Raw genomic sequence first — 26,498 nt, forward strand, 5'->3', positions numbered from 1 at the left:
TAGGTTTTTTCTATACTAGCAATAATTATTGTTCTTAAAAAAATGAGAACAATACAGAACACTGTATTAATTAAATGAAAATACAGAATTTTCATAAAGCAAACTGTCTTTATGAAAATATATAAAATAATGAATATTTTATTAAAAATAACAAAATTAATTTATTTTTTACTAGGACACTTAATATTAAAAGTTAAGCTTTCTAAACTTTGAAATTTTAAAAACTATTTGTAGAAATAAAAGAAACCACACTGACCATCAGTATTTTTTAGAAATATAACAAAATTATGAAAAATAAGGATGATTAGGGTGGCATCCCTTATATATCAAATATAATAAGCAGTGTTATAAAAACATTACCACCAAGAAGACAATAAAACAATGTTATTAAAGACAGACTATAAATGTAAATTTTAATTTCAGTGAGAAATTTTTGTACGGGCACTTCTGCATATCGACCTCAAGGAAAATAATCCTGAGCTGCTTAGTGTAGTTTTTAATAAAAATCTAGTTGGCTTAAATAAGTAAAGGTAAAATAATACACAAATAAAACTATCTTGGTTTTCAGAGAAACCTTGTTGATTAAGGAAGGAAATAGAAAAGCTATAAAATAAAGAAACCATATTGATTAAGTATATGAAGAAAAGGCAAAGTTTCACATAGATTTAAAAAGTCAAGTGAGTATTAGGGGAAAATGTGTTCACCAATAATTATAAAACCAAGAAGAAATATAATGATAAGAAAACCCATATTCCTATTGGTAAGGGAAGAAGAGTGAATAAGAGGAGAGGAAAAAAGAGTAATAGAAAAATTGGAAAATACTCATTATTATGACATCAACATATATAAACATTACATGTTAAAAAAAATGGATGGGTACACTGCAAAGTCTCAAGGAGGAAAAGACAAATGAAAATAAAGATTTAAAATTGGAAAATATTTTTTTGGTTTTCTGTTACATTGATAGAGTATCTGTAAAAACATATTAAAATAATAAGAAACCAGATTTGAGGGTTAAGGTAAGTAGAAACATCTGTGTGAATCATCCTGAAAAGTAAAGATTTACAGTTATATATTGAGATATTGGAAGAAAATAAATATTTTTTAAGTGTTCTGAACTACTGATTGAAGCATTTCTAATCAACATTCACCTTCTTGGTCAACAAGTGTAATGCATGGTCGGCCATTCTCAAAAATGTGTATCTGTAATGCAGTAGGGGTGAAAGATTAAGATCAATAAACTGTCGCTCACATTTTTTAAGGAACTCATAATGAGGAAAACAAAGAAAACAGGAAAAAAAAGAGAAAAATTACAGACACCTTAAAATGTCTGTGGGAATTCTGCTGGAGTTGAGGAGATGCTAAAAAGCGGAAGGGAAATATCTTACATAATAAACTTGAGTTTATAGATAAAAGACATATAGTCATTCCAGGGAGAAAACCATTTGTGTATTATCATAAACCTAGTATGTGTGGGAACTATAAAAATTTTGATAGAAAAGTTGAAGACATACTAGCATTTTGAAGGTATAGAAGTCATCAATTTTAATACGCAGCTGGTATGCAACAACACAGATTTACTAATTGGTTATGATTTACATCTGTTTTGATTGGATCCTGGTCTTAGTGTTGTTAAATATTTTAAATCTCAATTCTGAGTATAATGGGAAATAATTGATAGATTTCAGGCCATATGTTAAAGGGCAGCATCTGCCAAATTATGGAACTGAATATGACAGAAAGAGAGTTGACTAAAATTATTTTTCAGATTGATGAAACAATTTTTAAATAACTCTTAGAAAAAGAGGCAAGATTGGATAATGGGGAAAAAACCATTTTAATCCATCTCATCAATTCAATTTAGCAAAGGAGAGGAATGAAAATGACTTTATTAGAAATACTATATAGAATATATTCTTTACTAAGCACATTCTTTTAGTTTAGATTAAATTAAATCACTCAGGGATAAAGATGGAAGTATTTCACCTGTATATCTGTTCTGATTGCTTTGAACATTATGTTCCAGGATAATGAAATTAAAAAATGGTTGTCCTTAGTCTGCTCACTACTGACAAACAGCACTCAAACCTGTATTTACTAACTAAGCAATACTCTTAGAAATGACCTCATGACCCATCAAGAGCCCTTAAACATCAAGGAAACTTCTTTAAATTATGGAGTTTATGTTTAAACCATTACTACTTCTAAATAAATATTGAAATCATAAGTCTTAATATTGTTGCATAAGTAAGCAGAACCATCTTCACGAATAAAAATCTCTGGATCAAGAGCCAGTACACTTTTTCTGTAAAAGGTCAGTTAGTAAATATTTTAAGCTGTTTGGATATTTGTTCTCTGTTACAACCATTCAGCACTACCAATGTAGCCCACAGCAGCCAAAGACAATATGTAAATGACTATGACTGTGTGCCAATAAATCTTGATCACATCTTCTGTGAATTCCAGATCATATTAGTCTTCCAGAGAAAAATGGAAAGAAAAAGACTTTCACTTGACCTTACCAAAGGATATGTCGTATTTGCCTTCATTAGCCTTCAATGTTTGACCACACTTACAAAATAACTTCAAACTGTTTGTTTACTTAAACTTAAAATTTTATCACAGCAGGGATTTCCTGAACAGAAATTAGTACTATGGTTTCAATACTTCTTCTGAGCATTGAATTGATGTTTAGTTAGACTGTCCCAGGTTTTTTTAATTTTTAAATTTTTAAATTTTTTTTTGTTAAATTCTTTTATTGGTACATTTTAGGTATACAACACAATTACATTTCTCAATGGGAATTGTACCTTTACATAATGCATTTTGGTTCTTATTTTTTCCCCATTCCTAGCCCTCCCTTCACACCCTCCACCCTTCCCTATTTACAGACTTTATTTCCATTCCTCATCATTTTTCCTTTTCCTTCTTTCCTTTCCCCTGCCCCTCCCACTACACCTACCCCTTTGGAACATTTCTTCCTATTTTGCATTATCGATTATTCATTCTAATCATTGGTACATTTTAGGTATACAATATAATGTCATTCATCATTGGAAATTTGCACCTTTACATAGTCTCTCTTGGTTCTTATTTTTCACCCTTGCCCAGCCCTCCCTTCAACCCCTCCAGTCCTCCCTATTTACAAAGATTTTGTTCCTATTTTTCCATTTTCTCATATTAATCCCATTCCCTTCTCTCCTTTGCCCACCCCTCCCACCTCCTTGCCCTTTGCCCCTTTTCTTCCTATTTCACATAACCTATCATATATTTTAGTCCCCATTTACACTTTCAGTTTCTCACACCAGAGAAACTATTCGGTATTTATACATGTGTGTCCTATTTATTTCACTTAAGAGTATTGCCTCAATGTGCATCCATTTAGCTATAAATGTCTCTAATTTCTCAATTTTTAGGGCTGAGTAGTACTCCGTATTACAAAAAGAAACACATTTTCTTTATCCAATCTCCACTTGATGGGCATTTGGGCTGTTTCCAAGTTTTAGCTATTACAAACTGTGCTGGTATGAACATGGGTGCACATATATCACTGTGGTATGATACTTTTAATTCTTTGGGGAAGATTCCCAGCAGGGGAATAGCAGGATCAAATGGGACTTCCAGTCCTAGTTCTTTCAGGTACCTCCATACTAATTTCCACAGTGGTTGCACCAGTCTACACTCCCACAAGCAGTGGAGCAGGGTTCCTCTTTCCCCACAGCCCTGCCAGCATTTGTTATTGGTTGATTTCATGATAGCAGCCATTCTTTCTGGAGTGAGGTGGAATCTCAGCGTTGTTTTCATTTGGATCTCTCGAATGAGCAGTGATGTTGAACATTTTTTCATGTATTTATTTGCTATTTCTACTTCCTTGTCTGAGAAATGTCTGTTCATTTCAGATGCCCATTTTTGGACTGGATCTTTGAATTTGGGAGGTCTGATCTTTTTAAATTCTTTATAGATTTGAGATAGTAGACCTTTGTCAGAGGAAAAGCAGGTGAAGATTTTTTTTCCCACATTGTGGGTTGTCTTTTCACACTGCTGATCATTTCTCTTGCTGTGCAGAAGCTTTTTAATAAGAAGAGATCCCACTTGTTGCATGTTTGTGCTAGTTCACGGGCAACAGAGGTTTTGTTCATAAAATCTTTTCCTACACCGATGTCTTCCAGGGTTCTACCTAACCTCTGTTCCAACTGGTTCAGCGTTTCTATTTTAATATTTAGATCTTTAAACCATTTTGATTTTATTTCAGTGCATGGCGAGAGATATAGTTCTAGTTTTAGTCTTTGGCAAGTTGAAGCTCAATTTTTCCAGCACCATTAATTAAAGAGGCTATCTTTCCTCCAGTGAGGGTGTTTGGCTCCTTTATTGAAGATGAGATGGCTGAGTGTGTCTGGAGTTGTTTTTGCATCTTCTAATCAGTTCCACTGGTCCTCAGGTCTGTTTCTTTGCCAGTACCATGCTGTTTTTATCACAGTAGCTTTGTAGTATAGTTGCAGGTCTGGGATTGTGTTACCCCCTGCCATGTCTCTGTTACCTAGAATTGCTTTTGCTATTCTGGGTCTCTTCTTGTTCCAAATGAATTTTTGGATTGTTTTCTCGAGGTCTATGAAGTATGCTGCTGGGATCTCAATTGGAATTGCATTAAATATATATAGCATTTTTGAAGTATGGCCATTTTCACTATATTAATCCTTCCTACCCAGGAGCAGGGGATGTCTGTCCATTTTCTGATATCATCTTCAATCTCTCTTTTCAGAGTGCCATAGTTTTCAGAGAAGAGGTCTTTGATTCCTTTGTTAGATTGATTCCTAGGTATTTCAGTTTTTTGGATGCTATTGTGAAAGGAATTATTTGCCCTATTTCTCTCTCAATGAGTCTGTCATTTATGTAGAGGAAAGCCATTGATTTTTTTGTGTTGACCTTGTAACCAGCTACTTGACTGAATTTGGTTATTAAGTCTAAAAGACTTTTGGTGGAGTTCTTGGGGTCTTCTATATAGAGTTTCATGTCATCTGCAAATAATGACAATTTGACTTCTTCATTACCTGTCTTTATTCCTTTTATTTCTTTCTCTTGTCTAATTGTCGTGGCTAATGTTTCCAGAACTATATTGAACAAGAGTGGTGATAGTGGACATCCTTGTCTTGTTCCTGATTTTAATGTGAAGGATTTCAGTTTTTGACCATTTAGTATTATATTGGCTGTTGGTTTTTCATAGATGGCTTCTATCAGTTTGAGGTAGAGACCATCTATTCCAATTTTTTGTAGGGTTTTTATCAGAAATGCATTTTGGATTTTGTCAAATGCTTTTTCTGCATCTATGGAGATAATCATATGGTTTTTGTCCTTGGCTCTATTGATATAGTGTATTACATTGATTGATTTGTGCATGTTGAACCCTCTCTGCATCCCTGGGATGAATCCCACTTGATCAGGGTGTATGATCTTCTTGATGATCTTCTGCATTCTATTTGCCAGTATGTTATTAAGGATATTTGCATTTAGGTTCATTAGTGAGATTGGCCTATAGTTCTCTTTTTCATTTGGGTCTTTCTCTGCTTTGGGGATCAAGGTGATGCTTGCTTCCAGGAATGAATTTTGGAGTATTGCTTCCCTTTCAATTTCATTGAAGAGTTTCAACAGTAGTGGTAGCAGTTCCTCTCTAAATGTCTTGTAGAATTCAGCAGTGAAGCCAACAGGGCAAGGCTTTTCTTAGTTGATAAGTTTTGAATTATGTTTTCAATTTGATTGGTTGATATTGGATTGTTTAGAAATTTTAGGTCTTCCTCATTCAACTTTGGTAATTCATGTGTATCTAGGAATCTGTCCATTTCTTCTGTGTTTTCCATCTTATTTGCACATAGGTTCTGGAAGTAGGTATTGATAATCCTCTGGATTTCTGCTGGATAGGTTGTAATTTCACCCTTTTCATTCCTAATTGCATGGATCTGGGCCTTTTCTTTCCTTTTTCTGACAAGGTTGACTAAAAGTTTGTCAATTTTGTTGATTCTTTTGAAGAACCAACTCATGGCTTCATTGATTTTTTGTATCGTTCTCTTAGTCTCCATTGCATTGATTTCTCCTCTGATCTTTATAATTTCCTCCCTTGTATGGTTCTGGGGTTGTCCTGCTCTTCTTTTTCTACAAGCTTGAGGTGCAGCATCAGGTTGTTTAATTGGGCTCCTTTTGTTTTCCTAATATGCGTATTCACTGCTATTAATTTCCCTGGTAAGACTGCTTTCATTGTGTCCCACAGATTCCGATATGTTGTATTGTCATTGTCATTTAATTGAAGGAACTGTCTGATTTCTTCTTTAATTTCCTCTGTGACCCATTGGTTATTCAGAAATGTGTTGTTCAATTTCCACATGTTTATGAAATTTTTTGAGTTTCTTTTGCTATGGATCTCCAATTTCATCGCACTATGGTCTGATAATATACAGGGGATAACTTCAATTCCTTTGCACTTACTTAAAAAAACATGTTCTATGTGTTAGTATGCGGTCTATTTTTGAGAATGACCTATGTGTAGCTGAGAAGAATGTGTATTCTGATTTTGTGGGGTGGAAGACTCTGTAACCATCTGTTAAGTTCATTTGTTCAAGAGTTCGATTCAATTCTAGTATTTCATTACTTATTTTTTGTCTAGTTGATCCATCTATTTGTGACAGTGGGGTGTTGAGGTCCCCCACTACAATTATATTGGTGCATATATGACTTTTCATGTCCATTAGTACTTGTTTTATATAGTTGGGTTCACTAGTGTTTGTTGCATAGATATTTATGATTGTCATCTCTCCTTCTTGGATTCTTCCCTTTATAAGGATGTAGTGTTCTTCTTCATCTCTCTTAATTAGTGTTGGTTTGAAATCTACTTGATCTGCCAAGAGGATAGCTACTCCTGCTTTTTTTGGGGTTCCCTCACATGGGGTATTGTTTTCCACCCTTTAACTTTCAGTCTATGAGTTTCCTTTTGAATTAAGTGTGTTTCTTGTATGCAGCATATTGTTGGATTTTGCTTCTTGACCCATTCTTCCAGTCTATTTCTTTTGATTGGTGAATTGAGACCATTAACGTTGATGGTTATAACTGAAACGCATTAACTTATCATTGCCATGACTTTTTCTTTTTGTTGGGTTCTCCCCCTTTACATTTAATTTCTTGTCATGCCAGATGGGTTCATTCGACTTTGCTTCCTGAGGTTGTGATCCTCAATGTCTGTTCCTAGGATATTGTGTAAAAATTTTTTGAGTGCTGGTTTGGTATTCATGAAGTTCCTAAGGTGCTCTTTGTCATGAAAGTATCTTATTTCTCCATCCATTTTGAAAGATAGTTTTTCAGGGTACATCAATCTGGGTTGGAGGCTGTTTTCTTTTAGGGCTTGGAATATGTCACTCCAAGCTCTTCTTGCCTTGATGGTTTGTGTTGAGAAGTCTTCTGTGATTCTGATGGGCTTTCCTTTGTATGTGATTTGTTTCTTTTCTCTGACTGCTTGGAGAACTTTGTTCTTCTGTTGTGTTTCTGGAATCTTAACAATTATATGCCTATGTGTAGATTTTATTTTATTAAGGCTATTTGGTGTCCTATATGCCTCACTTATCTGTAAGTCAAGTTCTTTTCCCCTGCTTGGGAAGTTTTCTGCCATTACTTCTGTGAAGAGTTTTCTTATGTCATCTCCACTCTCTCCTGTTTCTTCATTGACTTCAATCATTCTTATGTTATTCTTCTTTGCATCATCTAGCAGCTGCTAGATTGATTTCTCATGTTCCTTTATAACTTTGAAGCAATTTTTCTTTTCATGGTCATTAATTGCAATCTTATTTTCTATATCTGAATTTCTGTCCTCACATTGGCTCATTCTGCTGTGTAGACTTTCAGTTGAGTTTTTCATCTCCTGGAAATCTATTTGCATCTGTTTATGGATTCCATTTGTTTCCTATGTTGGGATTCCATCATGTTCCTCAGCTCCTCTCTAGATTTATTAATCATGTCTTGAACTAGGAGCACAGTCTCTCCTGTTATCTGAGAAATTATTTCTGATTTCATTTTTTCCAGATCCCCATTTGTTGCCAGTTCAGTGGGTCCAGGTGGTTGAGTATCAAGTGTTCCATCTCCTTTCCCTTTGGGGTTTCTGTAGGTGATCTGGAAGTCTGGTTTTGAGACTTATTTATGTGTTTTCTCATTTCGACTGGGGGGGCCGGGGGGGTGCTCTTGGCACCCTTGAGGATCACCTCCTCTGAGCTGGGAGAGGTGGGACAGGCCCCGGGAGTGCTGGTAGGGATGGTGGCCCAAAAGCCCTTTCCTCTTGGCTGGGGGCAGTGGGAGGGATGGTGGTTGGGAAGCCCCTTTTTCTGGACCAGAAGCAGTAGGATGGCGGCTCAGAAGCCCCTACCTCTGGGCCAGGAGTGGCAGGACTCAGTACCATGGTCTGGTGGTCTGGTGTCCTCTGTGTCTTTATAGTGTGGAACCAGGTGGCTGTACAGAGGAGCAGAGGGGGGGTGTCTAATGGATTGCTGCTGGGGTGCGGTGTTTTTTTTATTTTTTTAAAACTGATAAAACTTTCTACAAATCACCTCTAATTTTTGTTTTTCTTTGTTAAAGATTGACTACTTTGTCAGTGATGAACATACATGAATACTTTATACTATAAAGATCATCAAAGATCCAAAGATAGCTTATCACACTGGTGAAGGGCCCAGGCTAACTTTCATTGTCCTCTCTGACACTTGTCACATGTGTAATCTTTTCTTTTTGTTATCAGAAATGTCTTTTATTTTTTAATTTATTAGTACATGTTTATAGTACATATTGATTAAATTTATTGTGGGGAGCTGGTGCATGTATACAATACATCTTACTTTTTTCTATTTCCTATGCCTTCCCTCCCTCACTTCTGCCTCTAATACTTGGTCCCCTTTCCCTTTCCAATGGCTCTATTTAAGCTTCAGAAAATTAGGTTTCTGTTTGTGTTTCAGTTTCCTGAGTCATACAATGAGATTCATAATAATAACCTCTGAATAGGATTTTTATCAAAAATCAATAAATTAATATACAAAAAAACCACTGAGAAGTGTTTGATAGACAAACAAAATTTTATAGTTAACAATTATTATCAGTAAAACAATTTTATTTACACAGATTTTGGAAGTACAGTCAGTCCTAAATATATGAAATACTCTGAGATTCACATGCCTTTAAAGCACAGGGCCTATTACAGGAAGAGGCTTCAGAGGATAGTTTGGTTTCATTCTACAAACAGAAATACTTCTCTTTGCGTTAACATTGTGGCCATCTATTCTACTTTTGGACATTTCAGCACATAAAACCTTACAGGGTGACTAGCATCACTTTAGTGTTAGCTTTACATCTGGTATGCTTGGTCATCATTGGTGAGGTAAGTAATGTCTCTGAGCTTCAGATTCTACATCAGTAAAGTCAACTTCACAAGGGACTTTTTTTTCTCCTTAAATTCTTTTACTGGTACAGCTTAGATATACAATACATTTACATTTATCATTGGGTACTTGTACCTGTACATGATGTATCTTGGTTCTTATTTTTTCCCCATTCCCTATCCTCCTATCACCCCATCCACCCTTCCCTATTTACAAAGACTTTGTTTCCATTTTTTTCCTTTTCTCACAATTTTTCCTTTCCCTTCTTTCCTTTCCCCATGAGTGATAAAAGAACTATCTTAACCTGGATGTTGGGGGGGGGGTCCACTGTACAGAAGGAAAAAAATCGGGGAGGAAAACATGGATTCTCTCCAACACCTTCCATCTTTCTCACATGGAGATAGTTTTTTTTTCTGGTAAGACTGGAGAAGAAGTTTAGCATTTATGACCTGCCTTCTCCTTTTTATGGACCAATCTGTTCCCTGAACTTTTAAGATTTTTTCTGTTGGTTGTTTTCAAAGCTAACTAATATGAGGAAGTCCAAGTTTGTTGAGTCCTCCCTGTGACCGTTTCAGGAGCAGGGTTGGAATGTCCATTTAGTCATCAAACTCTTGGTCTCTAATTACTTAATATACATTAATTTCCATGACTCATTTTTGTTGGTTTTTAATTTGAGAAGTAGGCTGTTGATTAATCAACTTTTAAAACCCCAACAATAAGAATTCATTATAATATTTTATGTGACAGTACATGTGCTAATGTTAAATCTGCTGTTATTTTAAGAACATTTTAATTACAGTGTAGTCAAATCTTCCTTTCCACATTGTTTATAACAGATGGAGTAATATTTTTAAAAGGTACTATAGGAAACTAGTTATTAGGAGTGTAATTCTGGTTTTTCAATCTCCCCTGACAACTTCTCAATGCCACCCACTACACACACACACACACACACACACACACACACACACTTCTTCTTCACTTGTTCCTAATTAATTTACCAAGAAAAGAGAGGCTATCAAGTGATTTTTTCTATTTTCAAATACTTAAGTATATTAGTTCCTAACATTTTTATTTCTGTTCTAGTTCTGGAGTTGACTTTCTCAATTAGCTTGTCTCCTGTCCTTGTGCTTCAAATTCCACCTATTCTCCCATTTTTCAGGCATTTTTGACTATTCACTACTCCTTTTCATTAATTTCATCCCATGTTTTATCTGTGATCCAAAATTATATAACCAATTAAATTTAAAAAATACTCCATTACTGGCCTTTAAATGAGATGTACATATCCTGAGAGTCATTAAAAAAAGAAAATAACTAAATACAGAAAATTTGACATTGTTCAAATTGTATAAAAAGCAAATAAAGATGCAGTATATGTATATGTGCCAATTCTCCATGATTAATGCATTTCTTATGTAATATAAACATGTACTGGTAAAAAAAATTCAACAAAACAAAATTAAATAATGAAAGCAAAGCATTTTCATCATATTTTAATGTACTACTTTCCCTAATTATAAGTTAATTGGGAAAAATAATCAGAAAAAATGGAGTGAGTACATAAATAGAGAATAGTTACATGGCAAAAATAGAGGTATACTCACATATCACCTATTATAATAAGGAAAATGTACAATTTAACTTATGCTCACATAAAATGATCATATTTTCACTTAGAAGGTTATAATAGAAAATAATTTAATAACACTTTCTGGATGAAGCTTTGTTCACCACTTAAATTCTATTTCATGTTTGTAACTTATGGATTTGGAAAGAAATAAAAATGCTGTGTTAAAATGTCTTTGTTTTAATATCTTTTTCCCTCAAGATAGAATTCATCCTTATCTACTTCTTATTAAATTTCCCCATGGGCCGGGGATTTAACTCAGTGGTTCCACCGCCTTCCTAGCAAGTGCAAGGTCCCGAGTTCGATCCCTGGTACCAAAAAAAAAGAAACATAAAAAACCCATAAATTTCCCCAAACACTGGCCTGTAGTCCATGGGTCATTTTCTCACCTCCTGCTAGCTTCTTATCTATGTCATTCTTATTCTATTGTGACTCTTCCATTCAGTCATATTTTGCTAAATCATCAATTATCTCCACCTCAATAAATAAAAATCCCTTTCAGTATCACTTTTATTTGACACAAAATGATCACTCACCTCTACTTTGGTCTCTACTTTGAACACTTTCTTCCCATGACTTGGTTGGTGTGGCGGTCTTGGTCTTCTTTCTTTATCTCTGAATTTGCCCTTTCCCTATCTCCTTTTCACAGTTCACCATTTTTTCTCAACCATTAAAAATACTCAGGTCCCTCAAAGGTGAATCACTAAGTTTTCTCTCTTTTGATTCTACACAATTGTGTGTGCAATTACTGAACAGATTGCTGTGATGATTTATTCAGTTCTATTTACCACTTATTTATCTTTTCAGAGCTCTAGATTCCCATATTCTCCTTCTTACCTGTTTTTATGTTTGAAATACACATCAAGTCAAGCTATCTAAAACCAACTTCATCATCTTCTCATCTGGTCCTTGATTCTTTTTCCATGATCATTGTCTCAGCAAAGATACTGTCATTCACATTGTTTTATAAGTGTAGGAGTCATTTTTGGCATCCTCCCCACATTCTTGTACACAGTAACAAATGTATCATCCATCAGCTCCTATAAATTTGTAATTAGTAAATAAGTCTGCTACCTTTTCACTATTTACATACCCTAGTCTACAACAGTATCATGTATGGTATGTGCAGAGTACTGGTTCCTTGCATCTACATGATCTCTTCTAATCCATATTCTATATTCTATGATTAGGTTTTAGAAAATAATATCTCATTTTATTTTCTCACTTCCATAAAAACTCTTTCATAATATATATTATGTTATATATTAATATATATTGTAATTTATATTTTATATTACATATACATACTCACAAAGACAGATACAGACACACACACACTCACACACACACGCACACGCACACCACAATACAAGGCACAAAATGGTATCTTACAGACTTCTTTACAAACTTCTTTCACACATGCTCCCCTTACTCTCTGGGCTTAATCAACAAGGTTCAGAGAATTTTGCATATGATCTAAGGCAGATGCATCTGAACAATGGCTAGTTGTATACTGAACAGGACATGATGATATGATTAGTCTGGTCTTCTCAGTTCAAATGTAGATGAGCAGAAAAACAAAATCAAGTCAAAGTCAGGCATACCTTGACTTTATTTGCATTAAAGATATGTTAAAAACTTTCTATAATTTTCAAGGGTTTTTTCCTAGGTTTCTTTAATTTTCAAAGTATAGTCCGAAACAATAAAACACAAATAATGCAATATAAACTGTGCTTATCCAAGTGTTGAAAGATTAATTTAATTAAAATTCTTTTCTCTTTCTGATACTTAGAATGGATGAGTTTATAATCTTGTCTATTTGCTTAACCTAGTCTCAACTTTCCTATAAAGTAGGGCTATTATTACGAGACTTGACATACTCAATATTGTTTAGAGTATTAAATGAGACCCTCTGTCTTTCTTTCCTTTTCTCCTCTCTCTCACCTCTCCACCACCCCTCCTGAACTCAATGAAAGTAATTTTCCATCCCTTCAATTTAATGACATTGAGCAGTACAGTAGAAGACAATTATATTTGTCTGCAGATGGCTTGAAGATGGAATAGATACTTTAGTGATGTGTAAGGATAAAGAATAACTACATCTAGGTAATAACTATTGTCATCTTTTACTAGAACAATTGTTTATAATTCCATTAGTCAGATAGTTATTAAATTCTCATTCTTTCCATTTTGAACAATGTTAATGGCTAAGCCCTTACTAAGAAATACTACTTATAATCCTCCAAAGCATTTATAATTTAAGTCAATTTCCTTTTGTGGCATGATAATAATCATCAAATTGAAGAACCAAGATTCTCAGTTCAAATAAAGCTATGATTGTTCTTATAGACAAATGAAACTATCTTTAAACAGTGATAGAATTGCTTTCTTTCTAACTTCATATTCAGGTTTATTTTTGTAAATAATATATGACCAATAACACTTTCCTAGGTATAGAACTATAACAGTTATTCATTCAAAAATCTATATAAGCCCCTTTAGAAATGCTATTTCTGTGCAGATTATTGATCTCAGTCAGCTGTAAGGGGTAAAGTGTTTAGTGAGACTATTTCAGGGACCTAACAGGACATTTTTATTGTACTGAGACAACAGCTTATCCAGAGCTCAATGGAAAGACCCAGTGGCCAGGTCTGTATCACTTGAATACTTCATTGATGTGTAGCACAGATTGTGGGGTATGTTGAGAGATGAGGCCGTCTCAGCAGGAGAGTTGTCTTCCTCCTGCCAAACACTATTAAATGATCTATTAAACATGGGTGACCTCAGGCAACTGAAGAGATTTATAAGTTACTAGAGTTGTTAAATATGGAAACTTCTGGAAAATTGTAAAGATAGTCAATATTCTTACAGCTTTGACTTTTAGATCCTAAAACCATTCATGAGTTGGAGGAAGTGAAGATATAAACAGAGTTTTAAAAAGATATATACAAACAAAATAATCTTAAAATACTAAGACAAGTTACAGGGTGAACTTACAGGAATTTTATGAGATAACATTACTATAAAATATTAATTGAAATTAAAATTATTTTTTGTTGACCCATGGACTATGTAGAACCAGTGGATTGCTATTAGATTATCAATTTTGCCCTGTTTGTAGTCCACAGGAGACACATTAGTAAAGAATAACACTGGATTATAAGTCATTGTAATGGTGTTCTTCTGTGGCTTTAGACATGCCATCCAATCTTTGGGAGTATCAGTTTCCTCATTTGTACAATGAAAGAGGGTATCTATTACTTTTTTCATACAAATATTAAAATTTTCCTTTCTGATCCACAGTGCTATTCTCCAGTATTTGCTTATTCTTAATTGTTTTTGTATAAAATAGAAATTATAACAGTACCCAAAGTGCAAATTGTTCTTAGAGGTACATTTTAATTGCTCTTACCATCTATCTGTAAGCTCAATTAAGGTAATAATTATTGTCTGTTTCATTCATTGATATATTCCAAGCACTTTAACATGATATTCTTCAAATAAATGCTTGGGACAAATCATTACAATAGTAATTATCACAAAACATTTGTTAAACTGTCCTACTTGACAAAGGGTTCTGATAAAATGGTTTCAGTAACATTTGGAGTACCATATCACTATGACAGTAGGAAAATGTAGCAATAATTCAAAGAGAAATTGAAGGAGAGTGAGGACCATACTCTCATTTTCAAATATTTGAAAGAGTATCACGTGTTAGTTTCAAAAAAATATTATGAGCCAAGAGATGTACATATGTACATATGTACATGGAACTATTTTTAAATTTGGAGTAGGAAGGCATTTCTAACAAATATTGTTAACAATGAAATGAACTAATGCTCATTAAGTGTGAATTACCATATATCCAGTCAATGAAAGAATTAAGAAAATCTAACTATAGGTTATAAGTGTATTATTGCACGAATTAAATGACTTGAAAATAACTTTACATATTTAGTTTATTCAAAATAAATTTTAAAATGTTGAATTTTGATTTTGTAATATGAGAGCAATAAAAATCATAGATGGAAATGTCAATCATGATGAATTCCTTTTATTGAGGTTAATAATGCTAGTCTAATTTCTTCTGATTTCATCTAATGCTAGCAACAGAAAAATATAGGAGCTGCCCAATTATTTATTTCCTATCAGAAAAAAAAACAGGACTGTTTAATTCCAGCTTCTTTCCTGTTATTTTTATCCCAATGATAACACTTCTCTGTGGAATATAAGAATATTGTAAGTAGGCGTGTTCATGGGTTGTATTAAACTAACCACTACATTACTCCTGCCAAGTAGAGATGAATTTAGACAAAATATATAACATCAATGAAAAAGAAATCTCACCCAATATCATTTTTTGAAAGATGTGTGCCCTCATTCCAAAATAGCCCCAACAACCTACTGCCATTTGATTAAGCAGAAAAAATTAGGTACATAAAGTTACTGTCAGAAAATGTATCTAGGCATGAACTATATCTATCCACAGAAGGTCAGTTAAGCATTTTGAAAGTAAAGGAAGCATAATTTATTTAACCATCATCAAAAGTTAATGGCAAGTGACATGGCTTTTTATAGTGGACATAAATATTGAGAAAGGTGGTGCTTCTTGAGATTATGTAATACATGATAACTTCGTAAAGACATGGAACGAAAGTTTAGATGCCATTGTTAAAACTCTAATGTTACCATCTCAGGTGTAAATTTCATTCACACATTCAAAACCATGGTAGCCTCTTATTGACTGTGATGGTTACTTTTATGCATCTATTTGACTGGGCCATGGGTTCTCAGATATTTGGTCAAATATTATGCTCGTGTGTGTGAGAGTGTTTTTGAATGACAACGCTTGAATCATAGACTGAGTAAAGCAGAATGGCCTTCCCAAAGTGGATAGGCCTCACCCAGGCCTGAAGACCTGAATAAAATAAAAAGGCTGAGTGAGAGGAAAAGCTTTTAACTGACTGAATAAGAGGAAGCTTGGTCTTTTCCAGCTTTCAGGCTTGGACTGAAACACTGGCTCTTCCTGGGCTTCAAACTTGAGACTGAACCTTAACAAGTTCAGTTCTCATGGTTCTGTGGTCTATACTCAGTTTGGAGTTAAACATCAATGTTCTTAGTTTTCTAACTTTCCAAATGCAGGTCCTGTGACTTCACAGTCTCCTTACTTACATGAATTCCTTCTTTAAAATAAAAGCAGTACACACATACATATGTACACAATTACTTCACATTATGTATATGTATGCATTAACTTTCTAAAAATTCATTAAGTTTATGGGTACATTTTAGGTACACCATGTGATGACATTTATCATTGGGAATTTGTACTTTTACATGATACATCTTGGTTCTTATTTTTTCCCCATTCCCCTGCCCGCCCTTCAACCCCTCCACTCCTCCCTAATTACATTCCTTTCCTATATTTTTTCCTTTCCCTTCTTTCCTTTCCCCCACCCCTCTCACTTTCCCTTCCCCTTCCCTTTCCCTTTGAACCTTTTCTTCCTATTTCACATTATCTATTATACATACATTGAGGCCATACTTTTAAGTAAGTAGGACACATGTATGCATTAACTTTTGATTGCTTTTTGAGAGAACTTGTAGAATATACTGATTCAGCAACGTCAGGATGAGTGTTTTGAGTTGTGCCAATCAGGTGACTTTCTGGATAACTAAATCCAATCCCTTTAGAAGCTAAATGGTTAGAATTTTGTCTGAAAACAATCTTGGTGATCAGATAAGTTAATGACAGTTTTGAAATATAAAATATTAAGTTAATTTCAAATGTTTTAAACATTAGTTCTGAATCAATTTTTCACCTCCAATTGTAAATAATATGATTATATATTATAAACCGAGCATACAGAGCTATTCTCAAAATCAATTTTAAAAACAAAAGCAGCAAGGTTGATATGTATAGATTTCCCAAAATAATCACCCAAGCATGTTAGAATTCATCGCATTTCCTTACAGTGATTTTTTTGAGAATTTAAGGACTCATAATCTTCACATGTTAATTTCTGTTACCATTAATCAGGATACAGCATATCTACTGATTTTCTAGAACTTTTTCCAAGCATTGGCATTTTATGATATTTAAGCCTTCTTCTGGAACACACATTAAAATTCTAAAACATCTGTCCTTGTGCACCATAAGATATACTAGAATACTGTGAAATTTTTGGCATTAATTATGTGTAAATTTTCTCACCACTCACCTGCCCAGAAGCAGAAATTCTCCCACGAGACCCAGGCGTCTCATAGCCATCAGCAGACCTCTCACTGTCATGCCCTCACAGAAGCAGGCCACCACCCGGGCCTTGGGCAGGTGACTTCTGAGCTTTTTCAGGAGCTTGTCGAAGCTCTGCTCCCCTGCATTGCTGTAGATTTTGTAAGAGTGGGCGATGCAAATTCCTTCCTTGGCTGACATATCTTTGAAAGCTTCCATCCCACTTTCTCCATAGTTGCCTGTGTGAAAACACAGATAAGCAAAGGCGTAGTTAAGTGAGAGAGTTGCATTATTTGGATATGATCAGAATCCAAAAGCATTAGAACCATGAAGATCATTTCATGATGTTAGACTTGGACCTCAAAAAGTTGAATTTGAATTTTTGCTCTTGTTATGGTTTATATCTAAATGTCCTCCCTTAAAGCCTAATGTGCTCATAGGTGGAGCCTTTGGGAGGTAACTCTATCATGTGGGGGTTTGTTGCTTATCAGTGGGTTAGTCTTGTGATGAGTTTTTAGCTAAATGTAAATGTCTACATACTGTGAGCTAAAATAACCTTTTTCTCTTTTAAGTTGTGGGTGTTGGGTATTTTGTCTCAGCAGTGACATAAATAATTTAAACAGCTCTTTCACTGACTTGTTCATTTGGGGCAAATTACAGTTGCACTACATTCTACATATATGTATAGATATCTTATATTTTTATAAAAATATATATGCTCAGTTTTTTTCATACAGTATTTGTCTTTCTGTGTCTGGCTTGTTTCACTTAATATGATGATTTCCAATTCCATCCATGTTATCACAAGGGACAGTATTCCATTACATTTTATGGCTGAATGGTATTACACTGTGCATATATATATATATATATCTCACATTATCACATGTCCTTTATCCACTTATCAGAGGACAGGCACTTAGGCTATCCCCATTTCTTAGTTATTTTACATAGTACTACAATGAACATAGGTGAACAGACTTGATTTCCTTTAGATATGAACTCGCGTTCTAAGAATGAGACAATAAAACACATTTATCTACAGAAGTTTTTCTCCTTTCTATCTCATTTCCTTTTGCTTCTCCTTATATGATAAATTCATCTCACTGCCTTGGTTCAGATATACTTTATCTCTCAATGATTCAGGTGCTGAGTGCTTGGTACCAAATATGAAAATGCTAAGGTGGTGAAAACTTTAAGAAGTGGAGTCCAGAGGAAGGTGAGGAGATCATGGGATCTGCACTCTCAGAAGTTGATTAATGTCATCTCCTGGGAATGGGTAAGGTCTGCTGGGATGGATTCGTTCCACTTGGTTCTTACAGAAAGAAAATGCAGGCTCCTGCTCAATCTCTTGCTTCTTTGCTCATATATGTGCTCTCTCTAAGGCTGGTTCCCATTCAATTTTCCACCATGTTACAAAACATTCAGACACCGGTACCATGTTATTTGGATTTTCAAGCCACCAGAATCATAAACCAAATGCAACAGTTTTCTTTATACATTATCCAGATCTTGTGTTTTGTTATAGCAAATGAATAAGAAATGGAAATAAATATTGGCAATCAGCTGTATGCAGGAAGTATATCAGCATCTTTAATATGTACTCTCTTTTAATTCTAACAATAATATTTTTTGGTAGATGTTATATTCTCCATTCCAGAGATAGAACAAATAAGGCAGTTAGATCTACATTTCCCAGAGTGTGTGTATATATATATATATATAGGCTGAACTCTGGTCACAGATCTGATACTGCAAGTTCTGTTCCCTCCACTTTGCCATGACTGATTTTCAAGTGTCTCAGAAGTCCAATTATATCTGCATTTCTTTTCCCATTTAAAGGTCATGAGGTTTCAATTTCAGATATTTTTAAGCAATTTAAGGCTCTATAAATAAAACTAGCTAATTTTCTGAGTTTTCAAAAGCTTGGCTGTGCAAAGAACATTATTTTGAAGAATTCAGGAGTCATTACAAAAGGATAGATGATAGCTAGATGGATAGATAGATAGATATAGATGTAGATATAGATGATATAGATATAAATATAATATAAAAGGATACTACTAGCCTAAAAATCAAGTAGACATAGAAACTGGAATTTCAAATAGGAAGAGTATTATACATTTGATTCGTATTTACACTTTCAGTTTCTCACACCAGAGAAACTATCTGGTATTTACATATGTGTGTCCTATTTATTTCACTGAGTATGTCCTCAGTGTAAATAAGGATCAAAATGTATAATAGATAATGTAAAATAGGAAGAAAAGGTCCAAAGGGGAAGGGGGAGTAGGAGGGGTAAGGGAAAGGAAAGAACAGAAAGGAATAAATATGAGAAAAGGAAGAAATGCAAATAAAGTCTTTGTAAATAGCAAGGGGTGGAGGGGTTGAAGAGAGGGAAGGGGAATGGGGAAAAATAAGAACCAAGATATATTATGTAAAGGTACAAACTCCCAATAATGAATGTCAGCATGTACCAATAAATGTACCAATAAAATTAATGGGGGGGGGAGAAGAGGAGAGGCATGTAGACACAGAGAGACAGGAGAAATTCATGTGAACATGGAGGCAGAGATTGGCATGACACTTCCATAACCCAAAGATTGCCAAGGATTGCTAGCATCCACCAAAAGGTAAGACAGATATATGGGATGGTTTCCCAGGGCCTTTGGAGGTTTGTGACCCTACTGACATCTTGATTTAGAGCTTAGGGTCTCCAGAAATGTGGGAGAATAAAATTCTGTTGGTTTAAAAAAATAAATAGGAAGAGTAAATTTCAAATGAATAAGGAGTACAAGGCAAATGATTGCAGAGTTTTCAAATGGCTATATTAGAAATAACTGAGAAAACAAATTTTCAAAATAGAACTCAATAATCCTGTGGATTTCAGTGGTGTCTATTCTAACATCACCCTTTTTATCTCTAATTCTAGTAATTCGGAATTTTTCTCTTTTGCTTAGTTTAGCTAAGGGTTTATCAATTTTGTTTTATCTTTTCAAAAAATAAACTCTTGTGTACTGCTCTTGCCATCTCTATATCATTAATTTCAGCTCTGACCTTCATTATTTCTTTCTTTCTGTTGGGTTTGGACTCAGTTTGCTATTGCTCAGTTTTTCTAGAACCTTGAGATGGATCATTATTTATTTGAGATCTGTCTGATTTTTTTTATTTAGGCACTCACAGCTATAAATTCTTAGAATTGCCTTTGTTGTAGCACAGGAATTCTGTTACTTTGTATTTCCATTTTCATTTGATTCTAGAAATTTTTTAAACTTCTCCTTGGTCTCTTCAGTGAGCTACTGATTGTTTCAAAGTGAGTTGTTTGGTGCAGCCTGAGCCCCTCCCTGAGGAGCCCACCATTGCCAGCCAGGAGACCAGTGCGAAGTGACCTGACCTCCACCCCAGGGCCAGCCCACTTTGGGGTCCAGACTTAGCATGAAGGAGAGCAGAAAGGCCATCATACTGAGCCCAGGAATATTGTTCAGTGGTGAGCAGCAGAGAAAGAGCCTTTCTTAGGCTTGTTGAAAATTGAAGCCCACTGAGACAGCAAAGAGAATCACTCCAACACAGTCAGTGGACTGCAGTGGCAAGTGAGTTGTTGGGGTCAGTACCTCTTGATGCAACTTGGACTCCCTCACAATACAACAGTGCAGAGTTCAAACCTGAAGGTCAGGGAGCTCAGTTCCAGCCACTCATCCAGAAATTGCCTGAATTTCAGTAGACTATGGCCAGCTCACTGAGTTCAGTTGACACAAATCTATATGCTCCCTACATTGTCCACAGGTGACAGCAGACATGCCTTGAAGGGAACACTTTTTGTTCTTTTCTCTTTTTTTGTCTTCTCCTTCTCCTTCTTCTTATTCTTCTCTTGCCTTCTTCCTGCTTTTGCCCTGTTTTGTGTTTTCTCAATTCCATATTTATGGGTGTGAACACAGTTTCTAGTGTCACAGTTACTGTTAGTTTTATTATTGTTTTTGTTCCTTCCTTCTCTCTTTTCCTTCTGCCCTCACCAGTTTCCCAAACTTTGTATGATTTACCTACATCCTTTAACTTTAGCACTAACCGTTCCCTCTCCTTCTATTTCTCTATCTACCCCTTAACTGTTTCTAAGTCTTCTCCCCAGAGGGCTAATTTGCTATTTTGAAAAGCTTATTTACTGCAAACATATTTCTGGTTGGTTCTAGATTTTGATATATAGCCCCAAGTCTAGCTCATGGGGCTAAAGGTGACAGATTAATAATTATCACAATTTGCCATTTTCTAATCTGTGTTTGATGCTATTGTTGATGCTGATTGTACTATTCTGACTAAGATGATATGATTGTTCTAGTTAGTGATTCTTCTGGGTATACCAAACTTGAGATTACCTAAGGATCACAACAGACTCAAAACCCAAGATCAACCCAGGAATTAAACCAAAAATGTCAACAACAAAAAAATAAAAACGAGAAGATACCTAAACAAGATCCAAACCCAGACCTCCAGCTCACTGAAAGAGAATCTAGGGGGCAATGAAGTAGAACAACCCAAAAGCCAAAGACCTAGTCTCAATGAACTGATGACAAAGGAAGTAAAACAAATGAACAAGGCTATAGAAAAATTCAAAGGAGAAATAATTTCCCAGATAACTATTGCGATGGGGAACAAATTGCAAGACATAATTAGAAACTCTAGAACAGAAACAGACAAAAAATGGAGGAGCTCAGGAACATGATGGAAAACATAAATGTCCAGCATAGGAAAGAAATGAAATCCATGAAGCTAATTCAAACACATATCCAGGAATTTAAAAACTCAATTGAAATTACATATAGTAGAATAAGCCAATGTGAAGACAGAATATCAGATATAGAAGACAGAATTGCAGTTAGTGACCAGGAAAAGGGAGATTTCTTAAAAATAGCAAGGGACCAGGAGAAATCAATCCAGCAGTGGCTAGATGATGCAAAGAAGAATAACATAAAATTAATCAGAGTCAATGAAAACACAAGAGATAGTTCAAATCACATTAAAAGATTGTTCACAGAGGTAATGGCAGAAAACTTCCCAAGCAAGGGAAAAGAATTCGTCATACAGATAAGTGAGGCATATAGGACTCCAACTAGCCATGATGAAAAAAACCTGTATCTATGCATATAATAGTCAAGATTTCAGAAATACAACAGAAAAACAAAATATTAAAAGCAATTAGAGAAAAGAAACAAATTACATATAAAGGAAAGCCCATTAGAATCACAGTAGATTTCTCAACATAAACCCTAGTCGAGAAGAACCTGGAGTGAAGTATTTCAAGCCTTAAAAGAAACAACCTCCAGTGCAGATTACTGTATCCTGCAAAGCTATCTTTTAAAATCAATAGAAAAATAAGATACTTTCAGGACACAAAGACCACCCAAGGAACTACATGAATACCAAACCAGAACTCCAAAAACTTAAGAACAATATCCTAGAAGAAGACAAGGAGGATTACAACTCCATGAACCTCAATAGAATGAATCCATCAGGCAAGGCAAGAAATTATATGGAAAAGAGGGTGCAAAAAAAAAAAGAGCCAACAACAGGAAAATACCATGAGAATAATAAATCAACACATATCAGTTATATCATCAATGTAATTGGCCTCAGTCACCAATCAAAAGAAATAGACTGGCAGAATGGATCAAGAAGCAAGAGCCAACAATATGCTGTATACAAGAAATGCATTTATTTCAAAAAGAAATGTATAGACTGAAAGTTAAAGGATGGAAAATAATATTCCATGTGACAGGAACCTGGAAGAAAGCAGGGGTAGCTATACTATTTGCAGACAAAGTGGATTCCAAACCAAAAGTAATCAAGAGACAAAGAAGGTCACTACATCCTTATAAAGTGAATAATCGAAAAGGAAAAGATGGCAATCATAAAAATACATGCACCAAATACTTGTGCACCCAATTGTATAAAACAAATATTAGGCTTCACTGCTGAATTCTACAAGACATTTAGAGAGGATCTACTCCCACTTACTGTTTAAACTCTTCAATGAAATTGAAAGGAAAGCAATACTCCCAATCTGGAAGCAAGCATCACCTTGATCCCAAAGCAGAGAAAGACCCAATCGAAAAAGAGAACTATAGGCCAATCTCACTAATGAACACAGATGCAAAATCCTTAATATGATACTGGCAAATGGAATGCAGAAGATCATGAAGAAGAGCATACACCCTGACCAAGTGGGATTCATCCCAGGGTTTCAGGGATGGTTCAACATTTGTCAAATCAATAAATATAATACAGCTCTTGCCACCTTTGCTGCCTTGTGCGTGCCATGTTGTTTCTCCTCTGTGAGGCCTGTCGTTGCTGCCTTGGAGTAGGCCGATTATGGACTGAAACCTCTATGAACTATATAGAAGAGAGCATGCAGGCCATGCTCCAGATTCTGCATCCAAATGAATTAGCCCAACTCAGTACAATGTTGCATGAAAATCTGCTTTTACAACTTTGGGAGGAGGTTGAACGTGAGTCATCAGGTTATTCAGCTACCAGTGATAATTTGGATAATGTAAGCCAAAGAAGTTAGCAATATATGACAGATATGACAGAAAAAGTACAGAATGAAGACCTTGATCCAGATGAGGAAGAAAATAGTAATGTAAATAAATATTTGAATGGTCATGTATACCTGAATGATCCAATGTTAAATCTAGGTCAGAAAATGTTATTAAATTCTTGCCAAAAGTGAAACTTATTGGACAGAATGGCAATACTGTGATTCAGTGTTGGAAATTGTTTGCAATGGACAATATGCTACAAGATGCTTTGAAATACACTAATAAGGAAATACAAGAAAACACTCTAAATGCATCAATAGTAATGCTCAAAAATATATTCATCATGACATCTCACTATCTGAACTACAAGTCTTCACAGCAAGACTTTTCATTCTAATCATCAGTATCTAACGGATTTATGGAGAAGTGACAGATGTGGCATTGATATTTTTAGAACAATAATGACACTCAAGAGATTTGGTTTCCTTCAAAATTGCCTATGTTTTGATGACAAAAAACCTGCCAAGAAAGAAAAAAATCCAACAATTTGGCTATTTGCTCATTCATTAAAAGCTTTGTTTCAAACTGTCAAGCAATTTATACACCATCCAAATACATGACAGTTGATGAACAACTTGCATCATTTCATGGTTGTTGAAACGTCTAGCAATATACAAGTAAATCTTCTAAATATGCTATAAAAATATATGCCTTGGTAGATGCAAAGTCATTGTACACCTTGATTTTGGAAATTTATCCTCAACTCAACCACCAGGTCATTCTTCATACAGTAATAAACTATCACTTTGTGAACAGGCTTGTTGCACCTACTTCAAAAAGTAACCCAAATGTCACATTTGACAATTGGTTCACTAGTTTCCCAATGATGTTACATTTGCTAAATAAATACCAGTTGAACTATTCACAAGAACTATTCCCACAGGAACTACTCGAAAGAACAAAGTGGGGATTCCTGAAGAAATATTGCAAGTTCACAATAGAGATAGTATAGTATAATCTTTGAGTTTCAGAAAGACATAACATTGGCATCCTATATGGCAAAAAACCCCACAAAATAGTATTGATACCATCAATATTACACCATGATGATAAGATTGTTAGTGGTGTGTGGTGGTGCACACTTGTAATCCCAGTACTTGGGAGGCTGAGGCAGGAGGATCCTATGAGTTCAAGGTCAGCCTATGCTACATAGTGAGTTCAAGGCTAGCCTGGACTGCATAGCAAGACCTTGTCTCAAAACAAACAAAAAAAGACTGATAGTGAATCCTCAATACAGAGAAAGCCAGAAATGGTCACATTTTACAACAAAAGGAAAGACGGAGTACGTATTGTTGACAAGTTATGTAGCAACTATGATGTCACTCAAAACACAAAGTGTTGGCCAAAGGTTATGCTTTACTCAATCCTAACCATGTGAGGCATAAATAGTTTCATAATTTACAAAGACACTAACAAGCATAAAATATCACAGAGAAATTTTCTTAGAGATTTGGGACAGGAATTGATAAATGATAAATTACAACAGAGGAAAAAAAATTACAACAGAGGAAAAAAAATTACAACAGAGGAAGAACAATACGTATTTGCCCAAAGAACCCCTCAAAAGAATTCTGGAGCAGACCCATGAACAGACAGGAGAATCATAAGAACCTCCTAAGAAAACAGGAAGGCAAGATGTCAAGTATGTCCTACCAAAGAAGACAGGAAAACACATGTGCTATCAGTGTAAGCCAGACTTGTGTATGGAACATGCTGTTCTCATATATGACAGTTGTCTGAGGTGTGATAATTGAAAAAGATTATTTTTGTGGTAGAGTTTTATTTGTATTTTCATTGTATTTCACATTAGAATTTATTTCTATTTTTTAGATTTAGTAACCAAACAAGCAGTTGATATAAAAAATGTTGTTTATTCTAAACAGTCATTACATATTTGATAATTTATCGATATTTAATTTTCTTGCTAAGTGGACATGGTATAATATAATAAGGAGCTCCTGACAAAAAAGGAAGACAAGAGAGATGACAAGTATGGCCTGCCACACAGGAAAGGAAAGCTAAGCACATGTGCTGTCACTATGAGAGAGATTTGTGTATGGAACATGTTGCTATCGTGTGTGAAAGCTGCCTTAGGTATGATAATTGAAGCAAAAATTATTTCTGTGGTAGTTTTATTTGTATTTTCCTTATAGTTCACATAGGAATTTATTTCTACTGTTATTTCTTTAGATCTTGTAAGCAGGTAAACAGTTGATGTTGACAATGTTGATGTTTATTCTATACATTCATATATTAAAAATTTAATGTTTTATTGATATTTTATTTTCCTGATATGTACAAATTAATATAATAAAATTCAGTAATTAAAAAAATAAATGTAATACACTATATCAATAGAGCCAAAGACAATAACCATATGATCATCTCAATAAATGCAGAAAAAGCATTAGACAAAATCTAACATGCATTTATGATAAAAAAAAACCCTACAAAAAATTGGAATAGACAGTCTCTACCTCAAACTGATAAAAGCCATCTATGAAAAACCAATAGCCAATATCATACTACATGGTAAAAGCCTGAAATCCTTCACACCAAAATCAGGAACAAGACAAGGATGTCCACTATCACCTCTCCTGTTCAATATAGTTGTGGAAACATTAGCCACAGCAATTAGACAAGAGAAA

The 26,498-nt window shown here is 34.7% G+C and overlaps 1 protein-coding gene across 5 annotated transcripts in view; it reads right to left on the reverse strand.

The window, feature by feature from the left end:
- The window catches only part of Grm5 (glutamate metabotropic receptor 5), a 547,664-nt gene that overhangs the window by 311,559 nt on the left and 209,607 nt on the right, over positions 1–26,498 (reverse strand). For all 5 annotated transcript variants that reach the window (XM_004868208.3, XM_004868207.3, XM_087212259.1 and 2 more), the window contains one exon: positions 17,250–17,499. In XM_004868208.3, the coding sequence (XP_004868265.1) occupies positions 17,250–17,499 (250 nt within the window). The remainder of the gene's footprint in view (positions 1–17,249; positions 17,500–26,498) is intronic.

This window comes from Heterocephalus glaber, unplaced genomic scaffold (assembly GCF_053883595.1).
Source record: "Heterocephalus glaber isolate CG9 unplaced genomic scaffold, H.glaber_assembly_v1.0 deba00001429, whole genome shotgun sequence".
Classification (NCBI taxonomy): Eukaryota; Metazoa; Chordata; class Mammalia; order Rodentia; family Bathyergidae; genus Heterocephalus; species Heterocephalus glaber.